The sequence below is a fragment of the Blennius ocellaris genome, assembly GCF_963422515.1.
Source record: "Blennius ocellaris genome assembly, chromosome: 21".
NCBI lineage: Eukaryota > Metazoa > Chordata > Actinopteri > Blenniiformes > Blenniidae > Blennius > Blennius ocellaris.
This window is the reverse complement of record NC_137670.1, coordinates 17,003,478-17,030,241: the sequence shown is the minus strand read 5'-3', so window position 1 is coordinate 17,030,241 and position 26,764 is coordinate 17,003,478. Positions and strand designations below refer to the sequence as shown.

The 26,764-nt window shown below is 39.7% G+C and overlaps 1 protein-coding gene across 1 annotated transcript in view; it reads right to left on the bottom strand.

The window, feature by feature from the left end:
* LOC308145428 (protocadherin-15-like) overlaps positions 1 to 26,764 on the bottom strand; it is a gene marked incomplete at both ends in the record, with an annotated part of 165,882 nt that overhangs the window by 31,882 nt on the left and 107,236 nt on the right. Inside the window, 3 exons of the mRNA XM_080516871.1 lie at positions 13,529 to 13,641; positions 20,002 to 20,142; positions 24,208 to 24,324. Of these exons, the coding sequence (XP_080372997.1) occupies positions 13,529 to 13,641; positions 20,002 to 20,142; positions 24,208 to 24,324 (371 nt within the window). The remainder of the gene's footprint in view (positions 1 to 13,528; positions 13,642 to 20,001; positions 20,143 to 24,207; positions 24,325 to 26,764) is intronic.

The following is a 26,764-nucleotide window of genomic DNA, read 5'->3' as shown; positions in this document are numbered from 1 at the left end:
ACTAATTAAGAAAAGCAACAAGACAGATGAATCTGTAATGTGTAACTGTCATGTTGAGCTCAGTGCGGCGGGAAATAAGTTAAACTTGATGAAGTTGGGTCTTGATTCAGCCATTTCCTCGACCAAACACCAAACACCTGACGTGCACTTTGTGTTAGACTCTATCTTGGAAGCCAACATTATTAATTTAAGGGCTGCCAGCTTTCAGTTCACAGGCAGCTTTCTCTATTTTTTTTTTTTTTTTGGCCACACTCACTCTTTCACTTTTGAACTCTTTGATTGTTATGTAACCAGCTGCTAAATGCCTCACACTGAGTAGGAGCAAGAATATTAATGTTTTGCCCCTGAGGCGAGTTTGACACCTCATGCTTACAAAAGCATTCATAAAACCCAGAGCTGTACAGGATGTTTCATTCATTTAGTTTTGGCCATATTTGCAGCTGGTTTGTCAATTTGATATGAGGGCCACTGCACGTGCTCGCCATGTGACAGTGCAGAGCCTTTGATCAAAATATATAGGAAAATGATAATACCCACAAAATTGCACTGTTGTTTTTGAAGTGTTTTTTTTTGTCTGTCTACTTGAGCATGTGCAGAACAACTATTTACTACGGCTGTGATGCATGGTAGCCGCGTTTCCGAAAAGTTGCGTTTCCTCCTGTTTCCATGGAGACAGAGTCAGAGTGTTTTTGAAAAGTTGTACATTGTGAGCTCTTAAAGTGGGCCTTTTCAGTGACTCCGAGCACCAATGTTGTGGCGTGTTAACAGATCCTCAAAATGTAAGGAAAGTTTTCAGTTTTCACTTGCAGACGTTGTCATGTAAAGAGGGCCTCAGTCGTGGCATTTGGGGGGCTTTATTAACCTCCCCCCCCCCCCCAATTTTATCCAGATAAAATAAGTCAAAAAAGCCAAAAAAAAACATACATCTGTGTTTAATTTCATCATTCTACCCATTGTGTTGAATGAAGAGGGACTCTTTGTCCATACAGAGGTATGGTTGTGTGAACCTTTGTATATTTATTTTGCAACCCCCCCTCATGCAGGTGGAAAAAGTGATGAATACAAATCTGTAGTAAAAAGCTTTCAGGAGCTATTTGTGAATCATCCTCATTTGTCGCCTAATATATATATTAACTTCTTGAAGTTTTTTCTTTCTTTCTTGCATGTACCAGTAAAAGACAATATCTCAGTTTGAAATGTTGATTGAAATGAATAAGGACTTGAAAACCTATTCATAGATGTGGAGCAATGGCAGTAAAGGAGTAAAGGAAAGAGTGAATAGAATACGTTTGAGAGAAAGTTGTAAACCAGGTATGGTTTGTCACTTTTAAAGTGTTTAAGGTTTCGGCTGTACTGTATCCTGAATTTAAAAAATGACGTTTTATCTCGAGCCATGGCTTTTTTTACTGGAGCAGTGGAAAATCATGTGCAATCAAAGGGAACAAAAGAAGACATCTGTGGACTCAACACATTTAGGAACATACACATTTTTGTTTATTTTCTATTCCAGCTATGTTTCAGAAGTCAGACATCAAGGGAATTTCAAGTTGAACACTGAACCTGACAGCAGCTGACCTGTGAATGTGATGCAGATACGCTGTCCGACAGTGTCAGCGTCAGAGTTTCACTTTAAAGAAACTGTCCAAATGTGGGTTTTACAGGAAGCCCATTTCAACATTATTCTTTGATCTGTTGGTTCGGTAATCTGGGTGTCAAAGCCGAGGAAATTGTCTGTACAGCTGCTAAAAAGAGCTGTAAAATAACCTGAACCTGGCAGAACGACATCGAGCTATTAAAAAGGAGTGAGATGAGTAGGGCTCAATCTCATTGTGCCTGCGGTTCTTCTCAGGAGTTTCCCATGAACTCCTCTGGCGCTAGTTTGAGGTCACCAAAACCTACGAAAACTCATGCCACAGCTCTAGATTTCAGACTTTGAAAAGCTCAATATCTGAGCTTTCTTACAGTTTAGAAATAAGCAGTATGAAGCTTCAACTGCTTGATATGCGTATGAGAAAAATGTTGCATTTCCTGCCACAATCCAAAGACATTTGGGTGAATTACTGTCTGGATTAACCATAGAAATGTGTTTGCCCATGATTGACTGCCGATCTTGCTTTTAGCCCAATGTCAGAGGGGATGACAGTAAGGTCCTGTTTACATGACAGCATTTCAAGTGAAAACGCATCTTTTTGGGAGTTCATTTCAGAAAAAAGTTCTATTTGGACAACAACATTTTGAAAATGATGAAAATGACGCCTGTTCTCACCAGAAAATGGCAGAAATGATGTAGTTTTCCTGTAGAGCCGTTTTTACGTAACACAACCATACACTTACACAAGCAGAGAACAGTGCGCTGTAAACATTCAGGCATCTTTAAACCCCATCTCTTTAAACTTCTCCACATGTGATCCGGATGATGGCGTGGTAAATGTAAATGTTAAATTCAAAAGTGAACACCACTTCGTTCTGGCGCACGGGCCGAACAATTTACTCCGTCCGTAGTAAGTGAGCATGTGCAGCAGCAATGTAGAAAAGTTGTGTGTTCTCCAGTTTACATGGCAATGGATGGTTTTCAAAAAGTTGCATTTTCAGTTGCTCCGAGCACCACTGTCATGACACAATGAAAGTTTCCCATAAGGAAGGCATTTTTTGAAGCAAGACAAAGGTTAGGGTTCAGTTAAAGTTAGTAAAAGAGTTCAAGCTAGTGGCGCTTCTCGCCCCCATCAAGTCTGCAGAGAGTGCAGTATCTTGCCTTCCGGTGAAATTTTTTTTCCTTTGCTTGTTGCTGTCCTATTTCCTATCTCCTGACCCGAGCCAGACACCAGCAGAAAGCCATTACTTCCAGCTGAAAGGGAGTTTTTGCTTTTCACCGTCGTCTATGCCGTGTCATGTGACATCGTCGGGGTTTTCTCTATAAAAGATCAGCTCTTCCTAAATAAACTAACTTGAATTGAATCGGTAGCAGAAGACATGACTGGATGTCGACTCTGTGTGTGTTGTTGTTGCGCACTCTCTTCCGAGCTGAATCTTATCTCAGGAGCGAGCAGGGTATTTTAAGTGTCAGACTGCCTGTCTATCACTTTGACTGAGCATCTTCTTGTCCATCTGCATCTCTGCGCTTCTCTTTTCCCAGTCTTTACCTGCTTGTCTGCTTGTTTGCTTCAATCTACTTCAATCTGTCAGCCTGTCGGCTCATCTGCCACTTGAAACACTTTTTCTGCCTGTATGTTGATCTGCCGGTGTGCATGCGCGTCTGCGTTCCTGCCCGTCAACTTCAGTGTGCTGTTTGATACGCTGTGTTCTGGCAGCACTGCCACTTGTTTCCTGTCCCTTTTTCCCCCCCAATGCTCAAACTTTTATTGTAGCATCTCTCTTGTCCTGTCTTTTTATTTTTTTAAATCTGAAAACTACACTCTCACCTCTCAGCTCCACCCTCCCCACCCCGTTCTCCTCGACAAAACATCTACCTGCATCTCCCCCTCTCATTTTTGTACTCTTATAAATAACAGTGCCATGGTTGTTTGCCTTTTCTATTTTTTTTTTTGTCACACTTATAACATTGCCAGGAGCGCTCCATGTGCTCTTGCACAGTTTGTGAGTATCAGCAAAACAAGTTAACCTTCGACTGAATGGGCCAGACATTTATCAGCTATATTGAGCCACAAATTGGATGTGCTTGTTATGACATACATTGTAAAAGGACACATTTATAGGTAACCGTAACAACAGTTGAGATCAGCACCAGTGCAGTTTAGTAGGAGGGCCTACAGAAAAGAAAAAAAAAAAAGAAATGGTGAAGTTTATGAACCTTTTGATTTAATACTGACACACCTCATAGGAGAAAAAGATCCACTGTTGGGTGTTATGTTCTGACTGTACTGGAAGCACAGTGTATATTGCTGGTATTTGCTGGGACTCCAGAGCAGAGCCATCCCTACTAAGTGTGGCGCTCCAGGCAAGACTTTACAATCAGCTAACATGTCACCCAATTTACATGATTAACAAATTAAAAATGAATACAAAAATAATGAGAAATATAATTTGAATACGTTTACCGCACACATAAATGAGTGAATAAATCTTAAACAAAATAATTAACATCAAAAAATTTAAATAACCACAGAGTTTGTACATGATAACTCTATACACAATGTACATTTTGCAATAGCTGTACAAACAACTCAAATAACTACAAACAAAATCTGTTATTTTGTACTATTATTTGCAGTTATGTTATTTGGGCCTTACTTTACATTTGAATCAATGTGAGCTTTACCAATCTAAGAGTAAATAGTAATAATTAGTAATAATATAATTATATCAAAGTTGAATTTTGTGGCGCCCCCTGGAGGCCACAACACACTTTGCATTTCCCTATATTTGCCAATGGGCCAGTCACCTCTGCTCCCAATTCCTCAGTTGAGTCACATGTAACTCTGATCCATTTCAACTCAACAACAATACAGCACTTGAGACATTTTGTGATTTATATTGAGCCTCTGACTCTGTAGTGGGCGGCTTATAAGTGGTTAACTGCCCAATTCAGCCTCGGGGCGCTGCAATAGTTCAATAGTAATTTTCATCCTGATTGTTTTTGGTGTTATTGTAGGCTATTGCACTTGTGAGCCCACTTGTACTTGAACCCCTATGTATAGATGGATTGGTGGAGTGGTCAAAGAGAAGCTATATCACAGGCGTGATTTTAAGGAGCAAAGCTGCAGAAATAAGAAGCCTTGCTTGGACAGGCTTCCTGAAGTCTGTGTGTCCCTCAAACTAAACTGTGCAGAGGACTTTAATATAACAACCTGCAATGTGAAACTACATTAGAATCTGTTTTTAATAGCTGCTTTTAATATTATTATATCTTGCATCATTGTTATATTAGTATTTTGTGTACTTCTCAGGATGGCAAAACATTAAGAAACACTAATGCCCCATTTACAAGACAATGTTTCAAGTGAATATGCATTGCTATTGCATTTTAGTTTTAGAAAAGCTAAAGTTTGCAATTACTCAACAATGTTCTAAAAATGATGTCCGTTTGTGGCAGAAACGCTGAAAACGGTAGTTTCCTTGAAGGACCACTTCAAGGCACTGTTGATTGCTTTTGTAATGAAACCACACACAAGCGTGCAGCAAACAATACACTATAAACATTACCAATGGGAGTACACGGACATTCATATGGACAGACAACAGATTTGGATTGTTATTCCAGGAGATTCTCAACTATAAAACGACCAAATCGCAGGAGAATAAGTACTGGGAGTCATGACACTATAACGGTATGAACCATTGCTGTTATTGTCCGTCGACTTGAACATGTGCAGAGTAATTGTTAACTGTGGCTGCCGTGCACGTGCAGAGTCGCAACATTTCAGAAAAGTTCAGTACTATTCCGTCGTCATGGAGATATAGTTGGCATGTTTTCAAAAAGTTGCATTTGCCTGTGGTCCCAAGCACCTTTGTCATGTAAGCAGACCCCAGAAAACACAATGAAAGGTTTCCGTTTTCGCTTGAAAAATGTTGCCATGTAAATGGAGCCTTAATGCACTACAAGTTCACTTCTGAGATACGTGAAAAAATCTGCGGCATTTACATTTGAAAAAATAAACTATTCTGAAAGATATTTTGAAATGAAAAATGACATCATGAACACTGCCATTTTAAACGTTACACAGTTTTCCAGGTTTGATTTCGATTCTTTAAAGTATATTTAGTTTAAGGTGGTCATATTATGCAAAATTCACTTTGCCATACCTGGAACGATGCTCCAGAAATGAAGAAACTTTGTCCTCTCTCACTCTGGCTTGTTTCAGTTTTTAAAAAGTGTGTTGCTCTAATGAGCCAATCAGAAATCAAACCCTACATAAGGTAATCCGGGGTTTAGCCAATCCCAGTCAAGGGAGGCCCTCCCTTTGACTCCTCCCACACTTAGGCAACAAGAACCAACAAGAACCAACAAGAACCAAGAAGAAAGCTGTATAATATGAGCCCTTTAACATGTACAAATCTGAATTTGACATCCTTGGATCCTGAGCCAATGATTCAGACCTCTCTCTCTCATCTTCTTCAGTGTGTTGAGGTTTGCAGGGGTTTGATGGTGCTCATCTCTATGTATGTACTGTACTGGCCTCTTTTATTCTGGGATTTTTCTCCAGATTGCTCTGGAGTCTGTTCATCAGCAACAATCACTGTGACCCTCTCGGTTTCTCACTGACGAGCAGGGAAACAGCTGAATGAGCTTCTCTACCTACCACTCCTGCCCTCTCGGGGCAAAAAAACAGCAGATCCTCATTGCAGACACCTCATTATCCTTATGGAAGATGGCCTTTCGTTTTCTTCTTTGTTTTTCATTTGGAAGCTTCTCTCTCCCTCCCTCCCTCTCTCTCTCTCTCGCTCTTATCGACCATCAGCCCATTGTCCAGGACTATAATTGTTCACCATGGTCCTGAAGACATGCTTCATCTCTTTTCGTCTTTGCCTCCATCTTTATTATCATGTCTCTCATCTATCTTTTATTAACTTTAATCCAACTTAGGGTCAAAGGTGGCTGCAGCCAAACCTGGCTAACTGTGGAGGAGGGAATGATACACCCTGGACATGTAGCCAGTCCAGCAGAGAGCAAACAGAAAGAGACAGATAACCGCACACACACACACACACACACACACACACACACACACACACACACACACACACACACACACACACACACACACACACACACACACACACACACACACACACACACACACACACACACACCTACAGGGAATAAAGAGTCACTATGCTTTAGGTCTGAGAGAGGAATCTGTAATAGAATGAAGGACAACTCACTATTCATATGTCTACGCGAGTGAATCTGAAATTTCAATAATGATGAAAAGTGTCTAGGTTCAGGTCACCAAGGGCCTGATCTACTTATAAAAACATACGTGTGCGCACACAGACACACAGATGCTAATGAGACGCACTGAGAATTAAGTCTGATAGACACACAAATCAACACATACCATCGATTTGGTGTTTGCCTTCATAAATATGGAAATATCCAGTATGTATGAGAACACTCAAAATACTGGGAAGAAGTTATGTTAAGAAATATATTTTTTACCTGCTTTTACTTAGTACATCTGAAACTGTTTAGTGTTGTTGTCGTGATGAGAGACATCCTCAGATAGCATCTGGACCTTCAAACTTTGACTTTGTGGTCGATCATCTCCAATATTGCGTTCACTCATGTAAACAGAACCAATGCACTCAGAAACCTCATTGAATGCTTCACTTTGTGTCTTTTGTTGGTTGTAAATATTCTTAGCTTACCCAAAGCAGAATTTCTTTGCTTGAGCATACATTTTAGCACACTTTAGCAAAGATGATGCTACTCCTCCATGTGAAAGCAAATTAACCAGCATGTACTGTAGCTGTGCGATATTAACCTACGCTGCTGTTTAGCAGGTTGGTAGACGTGAATTGGGATGTCTGGTGAACACAATCACATCAACACTTATATAACACTATATTATAGTGGGTACTTGTCAAACGACCTTCACCTCTATATATTTACAGCTGGTAAATAACTCGTAACTTGTGCCTATCAATAAAACACGCTCGCACTGAAAGTAAACATGTCTTTCAGCCTTGTTTCATTGGCTTCAAGTGTTATCTTCCATTATCTTTAAGTGCTTATTCCTTGACATGCATAAATAATAAATATTTATATGAGTGAATAAATGTCAGGCAGCAAATATGAAACTTTCTTCTGTTCAGTATGCAGGTTTTAGGTAATGCCGCCATAATATTTATGGCGGCTGTGGCTCAAGTGGGAAATGCACGTTGTGTAAGTAACGTCCATTTATCATTACAAGTGCATGTGAGCTGTGTGCTACCCGTTCTGAGTGCTACTGTAAAACCGGCAGCAGAAACACAGCACACCCCTGTTAACCAGTGATACACATACTGCGCATTGACGGAGCAATGTGCATAAATACATTTGGGAAAAAACCCAGCAGCTGCATGCCAGGAAAAAGAGACCTGTTTCATAATGTGTGTCGATGCTGCACAAAGAATAAGCTCAGGCCCTTATGCTCATCCTAACAGACACCAATTAAACTGTGGTTTTCCACACTCTAATGGATTATTATGAGATAAACCATGCTCAACAGTCGACATTAGTGCATCTAAATGAATGTGCCTGTATTATGAAAAGCAGGGACACCAGTCCACAACTACACTGTCCTATGTAGAAATACTTCGTAGTCGAAAATAGTACACACGCAATTGATAAAGGCTGTCACAGTCAAGGAACTTCCTGCAAAAGACCAAATATGACATATCACATTGTTTGATTATTGCCAACTTGTTAATGATGTATCCAGTTAATTGCAAAACTATTTTTTTTATTACTTGTAATTTCCAACGGTAAAATTACAGGTAAAATAAAATGTTGACGCCAACGTATACAGCGAAGGTATCAGAAGGTTCTGTTGTTTTGACGCTCTCAGACACAAGCCATCATGACGATATCTTTGATCGTGGATTAAAAACTGGTCCCATGATCGACACGGAGAAAATCGTTTTGACAGTATGAGAATTTTCAGACTCACTCAACTGCTCAGTGTGCCTGCTCATTATGAGCTACAGCTGCTAACAAGCAGAAAATGATGTGACCATCAAAGTGACTCCAGCACTGCACAATAATGCACAATAGTTAACTGATTCTCAAGGAGGTAAAATGTTGGTTGATGCCAGTTCCTGGCATCATACCTAGACGTTGTACAGGATACAATAAGTAAGAGTGTGTTGCACACTGTGGCAGATGATAATAATTTAAGACTGCTAAAGTCACATAGTCTGAAGGAGGCTTTAGCAAGCTTGAACATAACAGCATGATGATGATTGATATATCAGCTAAAGATGAAAAGAGGAATAAATATTCAAGCCCAGCATGTGCATGTTATAGTTAGAGCTGTTTCCATTAGTATCGGCCCCTTATCACAACCCATCAACTTTTCAGCACGGTGTAAATTACCTTTAAGTGCAGTCATTAGCATGCTACGCCTAGACAGTTGAAATCATTTTATTATCAGAAAATCCAGTGTGGATGGTCAGCCATGCAGAGCAAAGTCCTACAAAAGCCTGGCTCCATATTTTCCACAGCTGTGCACATTATATGAGGAAGTGGGAAGCAGACAGAGCCATTGTTTCTGTTCCCAGGACAAGATTAAGGATTTAGTTGTTGCTGTAACTCTGGATGAAGTGAATGCATGTATGTCCTGTAACTTTATAGCCGGTTACTCAGTTTAAAGTGGTGATTTGAGATTAAAGTTCTTGTTTCTTTCATTTACCTTGCTGCCAGATAAATTGGATCAATGTCTTTCGAAGGGATAAAAAAGTGACCCCTCCAGGTTTGTAATTGTTCCGCTGATAGCGATAAACAGTGTGACCTCCTGCCCGCGATTCTTCAACAGAGCTCGTAGTGTAGTGTATATAAATGGCATGGAGCTGTTACGTTACACCTCGACTGATCTAAATCCCCAGTCATGTTACAGTATAGCGCGTTATCTGGATCTCTGTAATGATGTAAGGCACAGCAATGTGTTGCGACGTTTCATCTGCGCAATGTCTCCATTCCAAAAACAAAGCTTTGATGTTGAGGAATGATTTTCGATTCTGAACTCGCTCACCACTTCCTCATTAGATTCATTAACAAAGTAACAGGCTACGAGGCATTTTCACAGCATGGGGTAAACTGTGCTCACAGACACACTAATGCGTGCACACCTGCACAAATGCACAACTGCCTGCGCACGCATAGGCAAGTAAAGGAAGTAGTGGGTAGGGTTTTCGACAATCTTCCAAAAGGAAATATTTTCTTTCTGTTCACTTTACCTCATGCTGATAATTGCCACTGGGTTCTGTTTATTCAACTATTCATGCGTGTGTGACACCGACTGCATATTAATTGTGCAGGTGCGAGCGCAGCACTACAATAGAATGAGAAAGGAAGCAGGTGGAGGGGAGGGGGGGGGGGCGCGCACACACACACACACACACACACACACACACACACACACACACACACACACACACACACACACACACACACACACACACACACACACACGCACCCACACACGCCACGATAATTGATAATTTAACAAACTTCCGCCCCAGCTTGTTAAACTGTTTTACTCTACAAAGAACTCTCAGAGCGAGAATTCGCAAACAGTGAGCAGCGCCACCGCCATGCCTCGCTGGCGTTCAGTGTGTGTGGGTGCATCTGTGCATGACTGCAGCTGCGCACTGAAATATTTTTCATTACAACCTTGGCACAACAAGGGATGTCTCATCCAGGAACACATTAAAAAAATATGAGAAACATGGAACATATCTAAAACTTGAGCACTCTCCTGACCTGATATATATAATGCACATCCTTTTTGCAAAAATTGTGTGTTTGTGGCCAGTAAAAACGTGCACTAGGTTGTTTGTAATGAAATCAAGCTTTTTCTTGTTGTGAAAAAAAAATTAAAAGACTGACCGTCAGCCATCCTCATTCATTCATAAGTCTAGGAAATTGAATAGGTCTTCATGTTTATTCCAATGGATCAACATACGAGGACTCAGTATGAATATAAACAATCTTTATGCTTGCACTTGAAGTTTAAAAGTTTTTCCATCCAAAGCTTTTTCATTCAAAAGGCAGTTTGCCGCAAAACTGAGCCAGAACGTCGAAATATGTCAATCAGACACAATTTGCAGACCTTACAGCTTGGTGACCTTCCAATCAGGCCAAGAAGAAACACAAAATAATTCCTCAGTTAAAGGTTTTCCCATCTATGTTTTTCATTATGCTAATTTGTTGCTCGGACGTATTCTTACGTTGTCTGACAACATTGGCCTTATTCTTTCAGCTGCAACCCCAGTGCATTGCAGCTGAAAGCTTCCAAGCAAATAAAGAAAAAAAAAAAAATTTCATAGCATAGGTTTTACAAGCGCAGGTCTTGGTACTTCAATCAGCTCCTGTTGTAGGACGATATCAGCACACAATGGGACAATGTAGTGCCTCTGACATTGCTTGAAGCGAACAGGAAAAAGTGGAAAAAAAAAGAATGAAAGAAAGAAAGAAAAATACTCCTACACAGGAGTGCACTCCTGCTGAGGAGCTGGCAACACAATGAGGGTCGTATTCTGTCTGTGTGACTCCGACATGTCATCGTGGCAATAAATCCTCGCTTTTAAAGAGTCGGTATCCAAAAGTCATTTCCTTCAAAGTCGATATCTTTTTACTAAAGTAAATTAGGACAGACGAAATAGTTTTCCCTCGCCTTCCGGAGGGAGCCTGGAACGATCTGTTTATGAAAGGGGATTTCATTTTTGCAGCGCATTGATTAGTTGGAAGGAAATGCTTTTATGTGAGGGTTGGTATATTTTGTTAACATAAAGAGGGGGGGCGCGCTGTGGCGTTGCTCTTGGGATAAAACGTCATTTCATTGAGGGGGAAGGAAGGAACCAGAGCTGGTGCAGGAGGTTTAGATGCTCAAAGCATACACACCAAAACCCACAAAACAAGTTTTTATAATAAAAACAGTGTTACACGTTTATAACGCAGTACTACCTCGACTATCCAGACAGTGTCGGGTCGTCTCGTGTGTCTGGATAACCCAAATCAAAACCGATCAGTTTTTCAATACGAGATGTATAGCATGTTTAAAACTGGTCCGTGGTACAAAAATTGTTTGGAGATTTCTGCTCTATCTGCAGATCTGGATAACTGAGGTAGTACTGTCGATGTTTTTAAACAAATCCACTTTCATTAATAGAATTAATATTATGAATTCAACGTGGCCCACAGCTCGAAGCCCATCTGTTCAAACTCCTGAAGCTTCGCTAGTAAGTTCTTAAAGCACACGGGTACAATGGTTCGCTTTTATTAAATAAAAGCCCAGATAATTAATTCAAAGCCTGTACTCCGTGTGAATGCAACATGGAATTAGAGGAACAAAAACACACACACACATGCCACTCTCATACGCACGCACATTAAAACGCGTGGATAAAATCTCACGATATAAGACATGAAAACACACGACCAATAAAATATGCAAAGCACACACAACAAGACAATGCCCAGAGAAAGGGACATTCACAGTGTGCAAGCATGAACATGCTGCTAATATTCCTGCCTTAATGTGACCTGCGTGCTGATTAACGAGTACAAAAAGAATCAAATCTGTGCAGCCGGAAAGCGCACACAAACATAGACAGATACATACACGCACTTTTTTAGCCGGAAGCTATGTTACATATTCATAAATGCAGTATTATATGGCTGGCTGACATCTCTCTCTCTCTCTCTCTCTCTCTCTCTCTCTCTCTCTCTCTCTCTCTTGCCTCTAACCCTTTCCTAAAAATAGAGGGGAGCTTTGCTACTCCGTGTGAAAGACAAACCTTGACATCTTGAAATTTGGTCTGCGATGGTGGCAAAATACGTCTATATCTACGCTGAAGTCGCAAATTACAGTCCCGCCAGACATGCTCATTAGACTAGCACCAGTGGAGCGCAGGTGTTTAAATAAAGACTGCAAGTTTAAAGTGACTGTATCATGAATGTGGATATGCTTATATCCACATTCCATATATATATGAAAAATCCTCCATCAAAGCACCGCTTTGGTTAAATAAAATGCTTGAAAAGTGACTCGCTACTGAAAAGTGTTTTGGATGCAGGCAGCAATTACATGACAGTCGCTTCAATTTGACTAAATGTCTGCACATCTCAAGATCGGCACTGATAACTTTGGTTTGTTTGACGAAGGTCGAAAACAGGAGATGACAAGTGAGTGAAAGTCAAAATAACTGATCAGTGAAAGACTACAAAAGACACAGACACGCACTATATTTTGAGCCCGCCAAAGAGATGGAGAAATTATAATGCTCAAAAGAAGCGTTTCACTGAATTTCCATTCCTCTGTGCTAAAGGACGTCATAAAGAACAAACAGAAGAAGACCATGTCCTTGGTTCTCCTGTAAAATGCGGGGGGGGGGGGGGGGGGGGGGGCAAAAGATTAAAAAACAGAGACACAGAAAAACCTGGCATTCAACAATAAATAAAAAAAACAAAAAAACAATAAACTTCTTGATACTTATAATACTTACGACAGACATACTTCTTCTATTCTACTCTGCTGTGTGGTTGAACATTAATAAATGGCTTTTACTTTTAATTAGGGAAAAAGTTCATATTTAATTAATCTTTCTGCTAAAATAAATCATCTTCCCCATATTTTAATTAAACCGATATCAGTGTGATCTATTAATCTGCCAACTGAAAAAGAAAATCTGCTGGTCTCTTTGTGAGAAATAACATGGTCCAATCAAAGTTAAACATTTTCTTTCGTTTAACGCGACTTCATTTGTGATGAATGTCACTTTTCACAGGACGTCTACTGTTGCAACTACAACGTCGTATGGGCCACTTTCAGACGGCGAGATTAGATCCACAGTGTGTTTTCTTACTTACCTGTATTCTTCCTGAGTGAACACGGGAATAACAGATGGCTGAAGGACTGTGATTTCCACCAGAGTTGTATTCTCCCTCACCGGCAGGCCGTCATCATACGCCACCACCACCAGCTGTCAAACACACACACACACACACATTTCTCCTTAAACCCCGGATGTGTTTCGGTGGCGGCCATGATAAGGTATGATAAACATTTGAATTCTCTATGAGCTAAGGAAAGGATGCTTCCTTTAGCAAAAGAAACACTGATGCTTCCTTTACCGAAGGAGACGACATCATGTTGCCCCCACAATTCCTTGTGGCCACAACGTTTAAAGGGACCCGCTCAGCCCAGTGTTCATGGAAACCCACAACGCAGATCATGTAAATCAAATCAAATTAAATCAAACTTTATTCATAGAGCACTTTTTATACAAACATACATGCAGCACAAAGTGTTTCACATAAAAGGAAAAAAAAGAAAATAGAAACACACACACCCACACCCACACACACCTACCCTAACTACCCATAACAGGATATAAAAACTGATATAAGAATGATGTAAGAATGGCCAGGCACTGATGATCCAGGAGAGAAAACACCACCCGAGGGGGCCGTCCACACCGAGAGGAGCCACAGCCTACATCAATGGGGGGCCCCGTCAAAGGGACCGTCCCCCCGACCACGGTCAGGAGCCCCCACCACGGTCAGTGAACCACATGAAAATAAAAGATACCAATGCAATAATATGCCTTCAATAACTTTAAACAATTTAGATCTGTAACCCAGATCCCAACTATGAATGTTATGTGTATGGCGAAACACGAGCACAGTAAAGTTTTTGTGCAGCCTGTTCTCAGTTTGGTTGGTTATTTATTCACCTGGCAGCCGTTTAACCTTTAGCTCCTCTTTTCCTTTGATTTACATTCAAACCTTGTGACATTTGAGATTATATCAGTGGTTGGAGCCGCAGGGGAGAGTGGTAGAAATGTTCTTTTTGTAGTCCATTTTCCAGTTCCACCACTGCATACGTCACTAACCTGCACCATCGTCAGATTATTATTATGTCACCTGGTGGAAGTGCAGTCCAATTGTCAAAAACAACATGATGCCCTTCCCATAACTCCTTTAGGAAGTCTCCTAACCCCTTTGGATGATGTCACAGAGCTAAGGAAAAGTGGATAGGAAAGGAGAAAGGGGGGGCTATTTGGACTATTTGGGGCTATTTACTTCTTCATGGCCGAGCTGCACTACAGACCTAAAACATCCAAAAACAAATGTCTTCTTTCGGCCAATCAAAGAGCAGGTTATTTGCATTGGAAATGGAGAATAGGACGAGCCTGTATCCAACCGGGGTGTTTAATTTTTCCTATTTAGTCTTTCTTCTTTTAATTGCAGGGTAACAACTGTTAACAAGACCCAGAGGAATCCTAATGAAGGCCAACTGTCGATATGAAGATGTGAGTTATTGTGTTTACTCAGAGATTGTTGTTAATACCACATGGCCCTTCTCTACATTCACAATGGGCCTTAAAGTTCAACCATTACAAAAAAAATTCCCTTTTTCATTGTAGTCAAACTCTGACCCAGAAAATAAATCATTAAATTCACACTTGCACGCCAAAGCTGCTCTAAATAAAAACAGCAAAAGCTGTGGTGGTTGTTTGTTTAACAACAGAACGACTGTCATCCGGTTTCAATGTTTTTGTGAAATTGATGCCATAGATTTTGTTTGTCCCGAAAAAAAAGAAAAAAATCTCCATATTGTTGGATTCGTTGAGCCTGTTTGCCTTATTGGGAGTAAACGAGGTAGAATTAATCCCCTGAGAGACATCTTCAGAGGTTGCTGCTGAATCCTTGTTGTGTTAATTAAAACCCAATGAAAAGATGAAATTAGCAAGGCTCTAAGCCCCGTTGGAGAATTCATCTGGGAAACAGCAAGTTTTGAAACTAATAAGCTCCTACTTCATATGTTAGCAGTTTTATTTTAATTATACAAAGATCTTCATGTATACAAATTTCACTAGAATGAGATGGATTGTGAATGTATTGGATAACCCAGTCAGTGTATTGTTGTCCAAAACTTTTCATCCACCAAATACCAGAGGAAGTGTCAATAACTCTTCTTTAGTAATGATGTCTCTAGAAAAACAACCAAAAGCAGTGGTGCAATATCACAATAGGTACGACTGTTTCAATTTAAACACAACTGAGTCGTCTTGTGCAGAATGCTCAATATAATGCTTCACAATTTGACAGCATCATGCATAAATTAATTTAAAAAATGAAAAATATTTTCCTCAGATAGTTTATTAGAAAATCGATATTGTGGTGTAAAAGTGAAAAGGTTAACATTTTGATCTCAAATTCATTTATTTGGATTTTCTAAATGTACATACAAAATAAAACATACAAATACTGTATATATTAATAATTTCGATGATGTAAAAAAAACCTGAGGATGACACAAAAAGTCATAAATATGACTTTATTTCTGTTGTGGTGCTCAAAAATAAGTAAATAAATAATAAACCCATAAAGAATATTAAATAGTGACATTATGGTGAACAATTAAAAACAAAAGATTTTACAAAAGTACGGCATACATTTAGAATAAACAGATAAATACAAGATCTACCTATATAAATCTGTCACACAAAGTAATTTATCACAAATGTGTATATATAGATTCCCAACATAAGTTATTTCAGACCGATTAATCATAAAAAACAGAACAAAATGAAATGTGAAAAATGAACTATGCATCATAAAGCTAGAAGATGCATGTTGTTCCTTTGTGTTTAGTTAAAAATTACATTATTTAAGAAATTAATTGTTAAGTGCAAAATCCAGCAAAGGTAAAGTATTGTGCAATTTGATTCTAAAGTTACTGTAATATAAAGAAAAGTGCAGTTTTGAACCACGATTTCATTTACAAAGTAGAAGTATTTCTTATACAGCTAGATTATATATCAGGGGTCCTCAATAGGCGCGGGCTTTTGGCGCCAATGGGCCGCTGGCCCATGAGCCGCACATCAACATGAAATAAAGTGCAATCTGTGGGGAAAAAATGCACTGCTCTTCCTTTTTGATCCTCATCCCACACCGTAGTGAAAAGTTTGAGCGCATCCGACGTAATCACGTCAAAGTAGAGCAGGAAAAGCGTCAGTTCAGCTCTGACTGGACTGAACAGTTTAGTTTTATATTACCGGCATGCAATCATATTGCCGTGATCGCAACAGCGGCATCATCGCTTGTTTCATGGAACCTTGCCAAAGCTAAGAAACCATTTGCTGATGCTGGGTTAAATAAAAAATGTGCACTTAATGTGGTTGATGAAGTTTTAAGTGACGTCCAGAAAAGCAAGACGATGATTGCGGAGCTGTTAAAGGTGTGTTTACACAGAACGATGACAGGTTTGGCACGGATCTCAATTCCTGACCGCAGATCAGGATTTTGACCTGAATTCTATGATTCAGGGCCGAGGCGTCATGGACAGTCGCCACCTTTTATCGTGCGTTACAAGTAAGAGCAGGAAATGGTGGCAGATCATCACAAGTCATTATGCACTGTCAGCATTATTGTTCCTCGACGTAGCAAACTGATGTGCAAAGCCGCGCGCTGCGGCAGGCTGCTCTGCGCCATTGCGCCTGATTAATCTGTCAGGAGTGTGGCGAATCGGGAGAATTTGTTATATTAAGTTGTGGATTTTGCTATGAGAGATGTGGGCAGCCGCCAGGGCGCACCAGAGGAAATGAGAGTCACCGTCTCAGGTGCGTCTGGTGAAGGCGGGTGTTCGCCCAGCATGTAAAACAAGTCAGGTCTGCAACAACTGGGGTATAAAAATATATGTCTCCAGACACCCCAGTTATTCCACCATCAGCTACTGAACACTTCACACACTCCCGATCACCCAGCATTCAGAGAAATTCCATGGAGTCGATCAGAGAGGAGGATGCTGCAGGGAGCGAATGCTGTCATGCTGTATTGCGTGATACAACAAGCATATATCAACACGCATCACAACGAATCCACACGCTCAGCTGCAAACTTCACAAATACAGGTGATTCTTGATATTTGTTGGCAGCCAAAAAGATGTCCCAAGAATTTTAAGGAATGTCAGGCCCATTTAAGAACTATATTCAGATGCGTTACGTCACATAAAGAATATCAGGAATGTGGCATGAATGAAAATGACCATCGTAACTCATCGTCCAGATGTGTAAACACATATCAAGCAAGTGCCGCTGTCAGATAATACCGTGACAAGAAGAGTGGAGGGTTTAGCGGAGGAGTGTTCTTCACCTCTGGACTTAAAGAAACAGAATCCAGAAACAGACTTTCTGATGCACATCTTGGCCTCAGGATTGAGACGACAGGAGATTTCCTCATCACATCACTGTCACTTTTCTCTTCACCTTTTTCATATTTTTCCTACTCTGTGAAAGCATGAACTCGTTGATTGGTAAAGTGAATGTGTTCCATTTAATCTCCTCCCTCACAGTTTCCTGTGTGCAGCTGAGCTGTCGGCGCCGTATGCGCCAGCCTGACGACGGAATCACTCAGTAACATCAGTCGGTGGAAAGTCACATGATTTAGATTTTTTTGATTCAGATTTATTTTAATCAATCACACAATATTCAAATCATGTGTTTTCACCTGAACGTGCTCCTGGGAGGGCAACAACATTTAAATTTCCAACAGTCATTATGAGGACCTTTAACAATCAGTGACACCTGTTGCTAGAAATTAACTGAAATTCAGGAGCAAAAATTGGCTTATTCTGAAAATAAATACATATGAACCAACTTCTCTATTAGGTTTTTTTTATGTTTCACTTCTGAGTGAAGTTCCCATTTCCTCTCTTTAGGATATTTTGTCTCATTGTTACTGGGAAGCCTTTTTTGTTGTCACAGCTGTGTGTTCTGGATGCTGATCAGTCAGATGTTAGCTGTCAATCATTATTTCTTTTTGGATGGCACATAATTTGCATCCCATCTCATCATAAAATAAGCCTCTCAATGCAAATTGATGCCATACAAACTACATATGTCCTCTGTATAATGAGGAATGGTTCTCTCATCTTGTATGTTGTGTAATTAAGTGAAGTCTGAGGCTTGAACTAATCCGGTAAAAAAAAAAAAAAAGACTCTTTCGTGTTCCATGGTTTGTGAAGCATGTGCATAAAAATTGAAAGAATCTATTTCCCAGCCTTAATTATAAAACTATCTACAAAAGAGTGGTTGACAAATAATTAACGGCACAATGACCTGTGCAATATTTCACCAAGAAATATAACCTAAAAGTGCAGCGTGTCAGTTTTGAATGGTTTTCATTTTGAGGAATTAAATATCGTACCAAAGAACAATTTTCAAATGTGTATAATTGTCCCAAACTAATAATTATGATGCTTTATACAATTGGAATGGAAAATCTGTGTTGAAAACGGCCTGAACTGCACTGCTTTGCAAACAATCCCACTCAGAACAAAGAAACTTAGGAGGCGTTGACACAACGGTTCAAGTGAAAACGGATTGTTTTTACATTTTCAATTCATGAAAGTTTCGCGTTCACACGGCACAGTTTTGAAAAAAAGAGTTCGTTTGCACATCAGAAACACTGAGAACGATACAGGTGTCACTCGAGTGGTTTCGTTTGTTTTTGCTATGTAATCACACACACACGCACGAAGAGAACAAAAGGCTATTAAAAAAAAAGGCTATAAAGGCTATTGACAATGTTGACTACGTGAACCATCGACTATAAAAGTACCAAGAGAATATGGACGAGGAACTATTTACTACAACCGTTGTGCGCAGCATTTTCTTCCGTCTAAACAAAGATGGAGCGCGGGCGTGCTTGAAAAAGTTTCTCCCGTTTCCATGGGATACATTTTGAGTATTTTTGAAAAGTTCTACCTCGGGAGCTTTACAAAAATGTGCGTTTTCACTTGAAAATGACACAAATTGGCACTTAAACGCAACTTCAGTTCTGGAGAAAATGTCTCTATTTCTGACCATTGTAGGTTCTCCTAAATGGATTTTACCATAGAATGTACACGCTGTACCGACAGCCTTCAAACCAACCAAGTCCAATTTAATAACTTTCCAGAAACTTCTGTCAAAGGCACTGGTGTCTACCATGGTTAAGTCACAAGGTCGTCATCCGGGAACAATCTGTGCCGAGCCGTTTCACACCCATTTCATATTCATGATCAGTGACAGTTTTGTCCCTCTGGCCATGCTTGACGAAAAACGGGGTGATCAGTATATTAGAATTCATCACACTTCAGTGCAAAATGTGAAATATCCATGACACAGACAGACTCAAACAACAAGATTTCCCGAAAAGTCACAAACACAAAGTGACCCGTGAAGCAGAATTACTTTCAATAAAAAAAACAAAACAATAACATAATTTACTTCGTGGAGTAAACTACTCATGGATCCCTGGTGAGTTGGAGGTGACCCATCATGTGCATACTTACTCTGAACTTCAGGTTAGGCTCTTCATTGAGGTTCACTCTGGTGACCACGTGTCCCGACTCTTCTTCGACATCAAATATACTGGCAGAGTAAGGAGACCCATCCTGGTCCAATCTGTAGCGTACGAGGCCTGCAGGGGTACCCTGCAAAGACCACAACAAAATACTTTCTTCAAACTTTCTCTCCACACTGGAGATGTATGTTCGAATAAACTGTCCCTTTCTGGAAAAGTGCCACTCTTGTGGATTTTGTGCTCGGCAGCCTGAAATGAAAACACAGTGCAGTAATGACCGTGTAATGACTCTCACAGTATTTAATATCTCAAGCAATTAGTTTGGACCCAAATGTCAATTAAATCCATGTCTCTCTGCCCAAATACTTACGGAAGTGATAAAACACAAACATCCTCACTCTGGTAAAATGAGGTCCAACTTCTCCCGGACATGAATGAACCACCCGGAGTGTTATTGGTAATGAGCAACCATCAGTTAGTTTGACTAATGTGACTCAAAATGTCAAAAAATGCATAACATTACATGAGTTCGCCTCATTTTTTGGGCAATTTATTGGGATGATTTCATGCGTCCATATAATGGGAGAGAGACAGAAATTTCGACCAGTATAAAGTTCTGTGGAAGAAACTTTCACTTGCATTCCTTTGAAGAAATTAGACTTTTACATTCAAACCTTGCACTGAGGAGCAGTTTGGAGACTTGGGAGGGTTTCAGTCAGTGGCAGCTGGTAATTGTGCAGCGACTGTCTGATAAAAGGTGGGAATCATGGCGTTTCGACTCCATTATTACACGACTAATAAATGTGAGTCGGGAGAAAGTCAGTCTTCCCCTTTTTTAATGAGCTATTAGGATTAGACACCAATGCCCCTTGCTGCAAAATGACAAAGTCTCATTAAAAAAAAAGAAAAAAAGAAAAGGGAATTAGACAAAACTTAATTCATGTGGCATTAGTCAACATTATTGTTTCAAATATTCTTTGAGCGTTCGGACAGAGGAGGGTGTCTGATCGAAGGTCATTTTTAATGCTGTTTGAGGAAAGAGATAAAGAGGAACAGTTTTGCAACACAATGCAATAACCAAGAGGATGACAATATATATGATTACTGGTTGCCTCACAGTGAGAAAACCCCTGGCTCGAGTCGGGTTGGAAGCCTTCCGGGTTTGCGTGTTCTGCCTGTGTGTGCATGGGTTTACTCAGTGAACTCTAGTTTCCTTTCTGAGGCTACATTTACACTGTCAGTGTGATGTGACCCAATTCACATTCTTTGCTCTTATGTGGCACAGATCAGATATACTTTTAGACAGTGTAAGCAGGAAAAGGCTGCTTGCATTAGGATATTTTTTAGACCGAACACAGGCCTCATTCATATGTGGCAATAAATCAGATTTGTATTAGAACCAGACTGATGGGATTTTCTTAGCCTTGCGTCTCTAACGACATCATGCAGACCTCACCATGATATTAACATGAAACATATGTCATCACAGTTTACGCTTAGTTCTCATGCAGCCTGGAGTTTGTAAACACTACAAATAGGAATGCACAATGTGTCAGACGTTGTAGGCTGGTGAGAATCGTGAGAATCAAATGCGGGTCACTTGATAAAAAAAAATGCGAAACCACACAGTAAAAAAAATGTTAAAATAAGGAAAGAATTTGCAGTTTGGCAGCAAATTCTATCGGAGCATCAAGACTTGCAGTGTAAAGGCAGCCTAACAAAATGTGTATTTGAGGTTGACAGGTGACAATATAGACGTGATTTACTAAGATCCCACCTAAAATGCGGTAACTTGCACGCTCACACAAATCAGACTTAAGTTTTGCCCGTTGATTGACAAAGGATAATACAATGAGTAACATCAAATCCAAGATGAGCTGTTCACAACAGAGCAATCTGATGGAAACTGTATTGTTTCCGTGTTTAAGTTAAGGGATTAATAAAGTAATTCTGATTCTGATTTATTTGCCTGCGTGGTGGGATGGAACCCTAAGACCTCACAAGCACAACATTAAATGTAAAAAACATGGAGTAGTGTTGGTGGGTGGAAGTTAACCAACATGATTGTGTGTTGCAGAGAATAAATTCTGCTTTTCCAAAAGATATTCAGAAGACTGCACAAGGCCAATGATCAGGTACAACAGAGAAAATAAAGGTCATGGGGAGCCAGCTGAGGAAACTGCACTACAATAAAAGCAGCATCTTCAAAAGGCTGGATGGATTCACTGATTGTCATTGCCAATAATGTCAGTTAAACTATTTTGTCCATTTTCAAATCAACAAAGACAATAACCTGATCATTTCCCAAAAGTGTAATAAGACATTTCAAATCTGTTATTGCAATCACTTTTGGCCAATTACATAAGTTATTACATGATTGAATGACAAAATGTGATAAGAGGAGCCAATAATGTGACAAAATAGGGCAGAATTTCTTGGAAGTAACAGCTTTTATTTTTGCAAATGTTGTGCAATTTGATTATGATCAATAAATATAGTTCATGTGATAGCTGTCATATTAAAATGATGATACATCAGCAAACTCTCTCAATCATGGTTTTCTACAAATATATTACTATTTTATTACATTATTGGCTTTAATACATTCAGAATGGCCCACTTTCATTGATTACAGACTTTTATTAGGTTGTTGGCCATTATCACGCCGTTGTTTGACACCCAGCTCGTTTTCAAACATGTTAAAACATAATCACACTGTGCTTCATATATTGTGATACTCCATATTTATGAAGGTAGCTTCTGTGCCAATGTCAATATTTACTACTGTTTCAATATGTAAACCTTTTGTAGACCCACTCTTAAATTGTTCATAGGCCTGCGATGGTGTGTCCTGCCTTCACCCACCAGCAGCCTGGATTGGCTCCAGCCCCTTGTGACCCTGAATGAGATAAAGCTCTACAGATGATGGATGGATTATATTGCTCTTTTACGTCTGGGTTGCTTTATCTTGAGAGACCCGAGGTAATATTTCCATTAATAGTCCTGCTCCATCATTGGATAAGTTAGAAAAAAGTCAGGGTCACCATTTTAAAAGAATATGGGGGAGAAAAAAAACCTTAATTTATCAACTTATGTTCACTTCTCGGGTCAACAGTCATTCATGTCCTCTGAAATGACACTGTCACTGCGAGCACAGTTTCAGAGCTGTCAGCTGCAGTTGCTTTACACAACAGCTCATCATGAATCAGCAAATGCTGACTGTGGAGGATTCATGAAAGGGTTTGTACTTTAAAGGTTGGATCGCGGTTGTATACAATACATTTTTACACCCGTTTATATGGATATATTGGATATATATGGATATGCTTTTAATATGCTAGTTAGCGTCTTGTTTAGGCCACGGGGTTTGCCTTTGCAGCGTAATGTTTTGACAGTATAATGTGGTTTTCCACTCAAGAGAAACTACTTTCATGCTTAAATCTGAAGTCTGAATCAGTGGAGCTGGTGTCAGAAGACAGCAGGCACATTATTCACAGGAACAGCCAGCTTTTAAAAAGGCTTACAGGGCGACATCGCCGGAGTGGGAGATCTCGCATTGAGATGGTTGAGTGAAAAATAGGCCCATAGCTTCTTCAGCAATAATGCAAAATAAAGATACTTTTGAGTTTCTAGCACTTTTCATAAATATTTATTTGGAGAGTGAAATTGCAAAAAATTTACTGTTTGGTTGTTTTCTGTTTCCAATAAAATTGAAAGCTATTTTCCACACGACCACTGCATTTCAAATGTGCATCGAGACAAAAGGTTGAGTGACTCAGCAAATCCTGATAAGATATTCTCTCTCTCACACACACACACACACACACTGAGCGCTGCCCTCTGTATGCAAGCTACCACCTTTTAAACCTGGGGTTAACTGCAACAGACAATCTAATGGCCCCACAATGATCCCTCCGAAGAAAGCGGAATCCACCCGTTCACAACAAGCAGAATGAATCAGCGCATTATCACGGAGATGTTGAGCATATAAAGTCAAGTTCGGGTATCAGTAGGCGCTGTGTTTGGGTAGAAGGGGGAAAAAAGAAACAGTGCAAACACATTGAAAACACACACTGACTGGAGACATGCGTCATTATCCTGCATCACTCCAGCAGACAATTTGAAGGACAGGCAGTGGAAAAAAAAAAACCCCAACAAACTGTTAGATTGAATAGTAGAAGCTGGAAATGCTCACCGCGGGGTCAGAGTCATTGGCCATCACCCTGGTTACAATGGTTCCCTTGACAGCATTTGGAGCGACCATGCCTCGGTACACTGACTGGCTGAATACCGGAGAAAAGTCATTCATATCCTGGGGAGACATTTAACACACACACACACACACACAGTACGCCAGTGTGAGTAGCACACCCACGTAGTTTGTTGTCTTTTATCTGAATCTCCTAACAAGTGGTTGAATCTGTACACATTTTACATAAAAAGAGAAAAAGAAAAAAGATATTAAGATGCAAACTGACTCCGTCTGTGTTGGTTCATGCCGTGAGTGTATCGCTCTCCAAAATTACCCACTGCGAGTGAATCCCTCATAGGTTTCCAAACATCTGGCCTTCGATGGGGAGAACATTACTCGACACAAAAACAACATATAATGCTGCTAAAATATCCCTGGAGTCCATAACCATGATGAGCTATAAATGTGTAAGAGTTTCGTTTTATGTTGACCTCGTTTATAACAATATTAATTTATCTCCAGAGCTGAATAAAGCAGCAGCGTTCGAAGAAGCTGTAAGATCTCTCTTTTTGTTTTTCGTCACAGCAGGACCGGAAAACATCCCGGAGTATAAAAGTAAGGACACCACAGAACGCTGCTGGTTTTAATATTCCCATAGGCTGCCTATGTGATGGGTTTTTAAAGTCACAGCTGTCAAATGGAGACAAAGACGTGAGGTTGTTAACGAAGACTCTGCAAAAGGAGGCAAATTGGCAGCTCGTTTCTGTACATCTGTAAAGTTTCAGATCTTGGAGAGTCACAGAATTTTGGTCCATCAAACGAAACAGAAACCGTGAGCGCTTTTCATTTAGCCTCGTGGGATAAAAAAGGGAAAACAAACCAGAAGGACAAAGTGCCTCCATTATAGTGAAACCTTCTCTCTATGCAAGTACTTGTTTCAAGGAGTGGTATGTCACTTTGAGAGAATCATGTGTTTAAACAAATTCGTAATAAGTCCTCATATGCGAGAGTTTAGAAATGTGTGGCGATACAGATGGTACAAAGGTTGCTAAGCTCATTTCTAGTGCGGCAGCTGGCAATTGAGGGGAAAGGTTGCATGCAAGCCTTGAGATTTGTTGTAGCAGACGAACACAGCACTGCTTTATAAATCAGGAGAACAGCTGTGTATCTGCTGGTAATTTCAACATCTCCCGTGTTGAAAAGAAAACACCTTAACAAAGTGCTTCTTAGAAGTTGTAAGTGAGGTTACGGCATTGGCATAATTGTGTGTAATATTTTCCTTCAAAGAAAAATAAAAAAATCATTAGCTGAGATTGCTGACGCCACTTCAGACAGACAAACACATACAACAGGTCAAGTTCAAAGTCAAAGGTTGACTTTGAATATTGTGAAGACTTACAGGGTTGTCTCAGTACACTGGAACTGATTTTTTTTGGTAACTATTAAGGAAATATAAAAGGATATAAACACAATTTTATGATATTTCAATATAATCAAACATGCTGACAAGTGCAAAACTGAATGAAATCTCTATCTTCCACCAGCCTGTATAAAAATGTAATTCACACAATACTGATTATTTTTAAATATCTACAAGCCCATCATTTTATGAAAAACCATAATTCCTTCCTTTCCCAGGCAGCCCTGAGCCGACACTGGAAGACTTACTTTTGTCCAAACCCTTACAAAAGGCTTGATATCAAAAATCTTCAATATCCTGTCACAGTAGGACTGCAGTGACTTACCGGGTTGTCTTAAAAAGAACTGGGAGGAAGATCTGAGGGTGGAAACTGTATAAAATCAGTGGGAAAAAGCAAAATGATATGTCCTTTCTTCTGTACTGCATGTGTCAGACATGGATTACTGTACTTTGATATATTGCATAGACTATCAAAGACATTTTCATGGTTGATCCTTCCAGCGGCCGGCTTCACAAGCACATATTTTCTGGAATTTCCAAAATATTGTCACATAACCAGAGGAAAATATTCAACATTTTACAAATGAAAGTCAATGTAGATCCAGTCGTGACATTATTTGTGGTAAACCCGACCTCCAATCAACACAATATGATGTCTTATGTTGCGCCACTGGCAGGAAAGAAAAAAATCCTACTCATTTTAGAAATACTGAAACCGAAAGATATGGCAACTTTTTATTGATTATTTTAAAAGGATATACCTGTGAACGAGAGCAAACGTGGTAAATACGATGCCCTCTTTCGAGGTAGAGTAATATTGACTGTTTTTCTGTGTTGCTTTTAGTTTCCTTCTCTCTTTAATATAAAATAATGATTTAACTGGTAATTATATACGAGTTTACTTGAACTACTAGATGTCACTGTATGATAACAGCATGTTGTTATAGTACCATTGTTAAATCTCCATTATTTTCACATTTGACTGATGACATGAGCTCAATGTTGAAAAAACAAAAAAGAAAGCAGAATTTAAATAAACATTTTTTAAAAGAGGCAGAAGGAATGAGAGTGAATAAGAACATTGACTGGAGGAAAGCAGAGAAACTATTACCGTAATGACAAAAGCAATGATCATAGGGT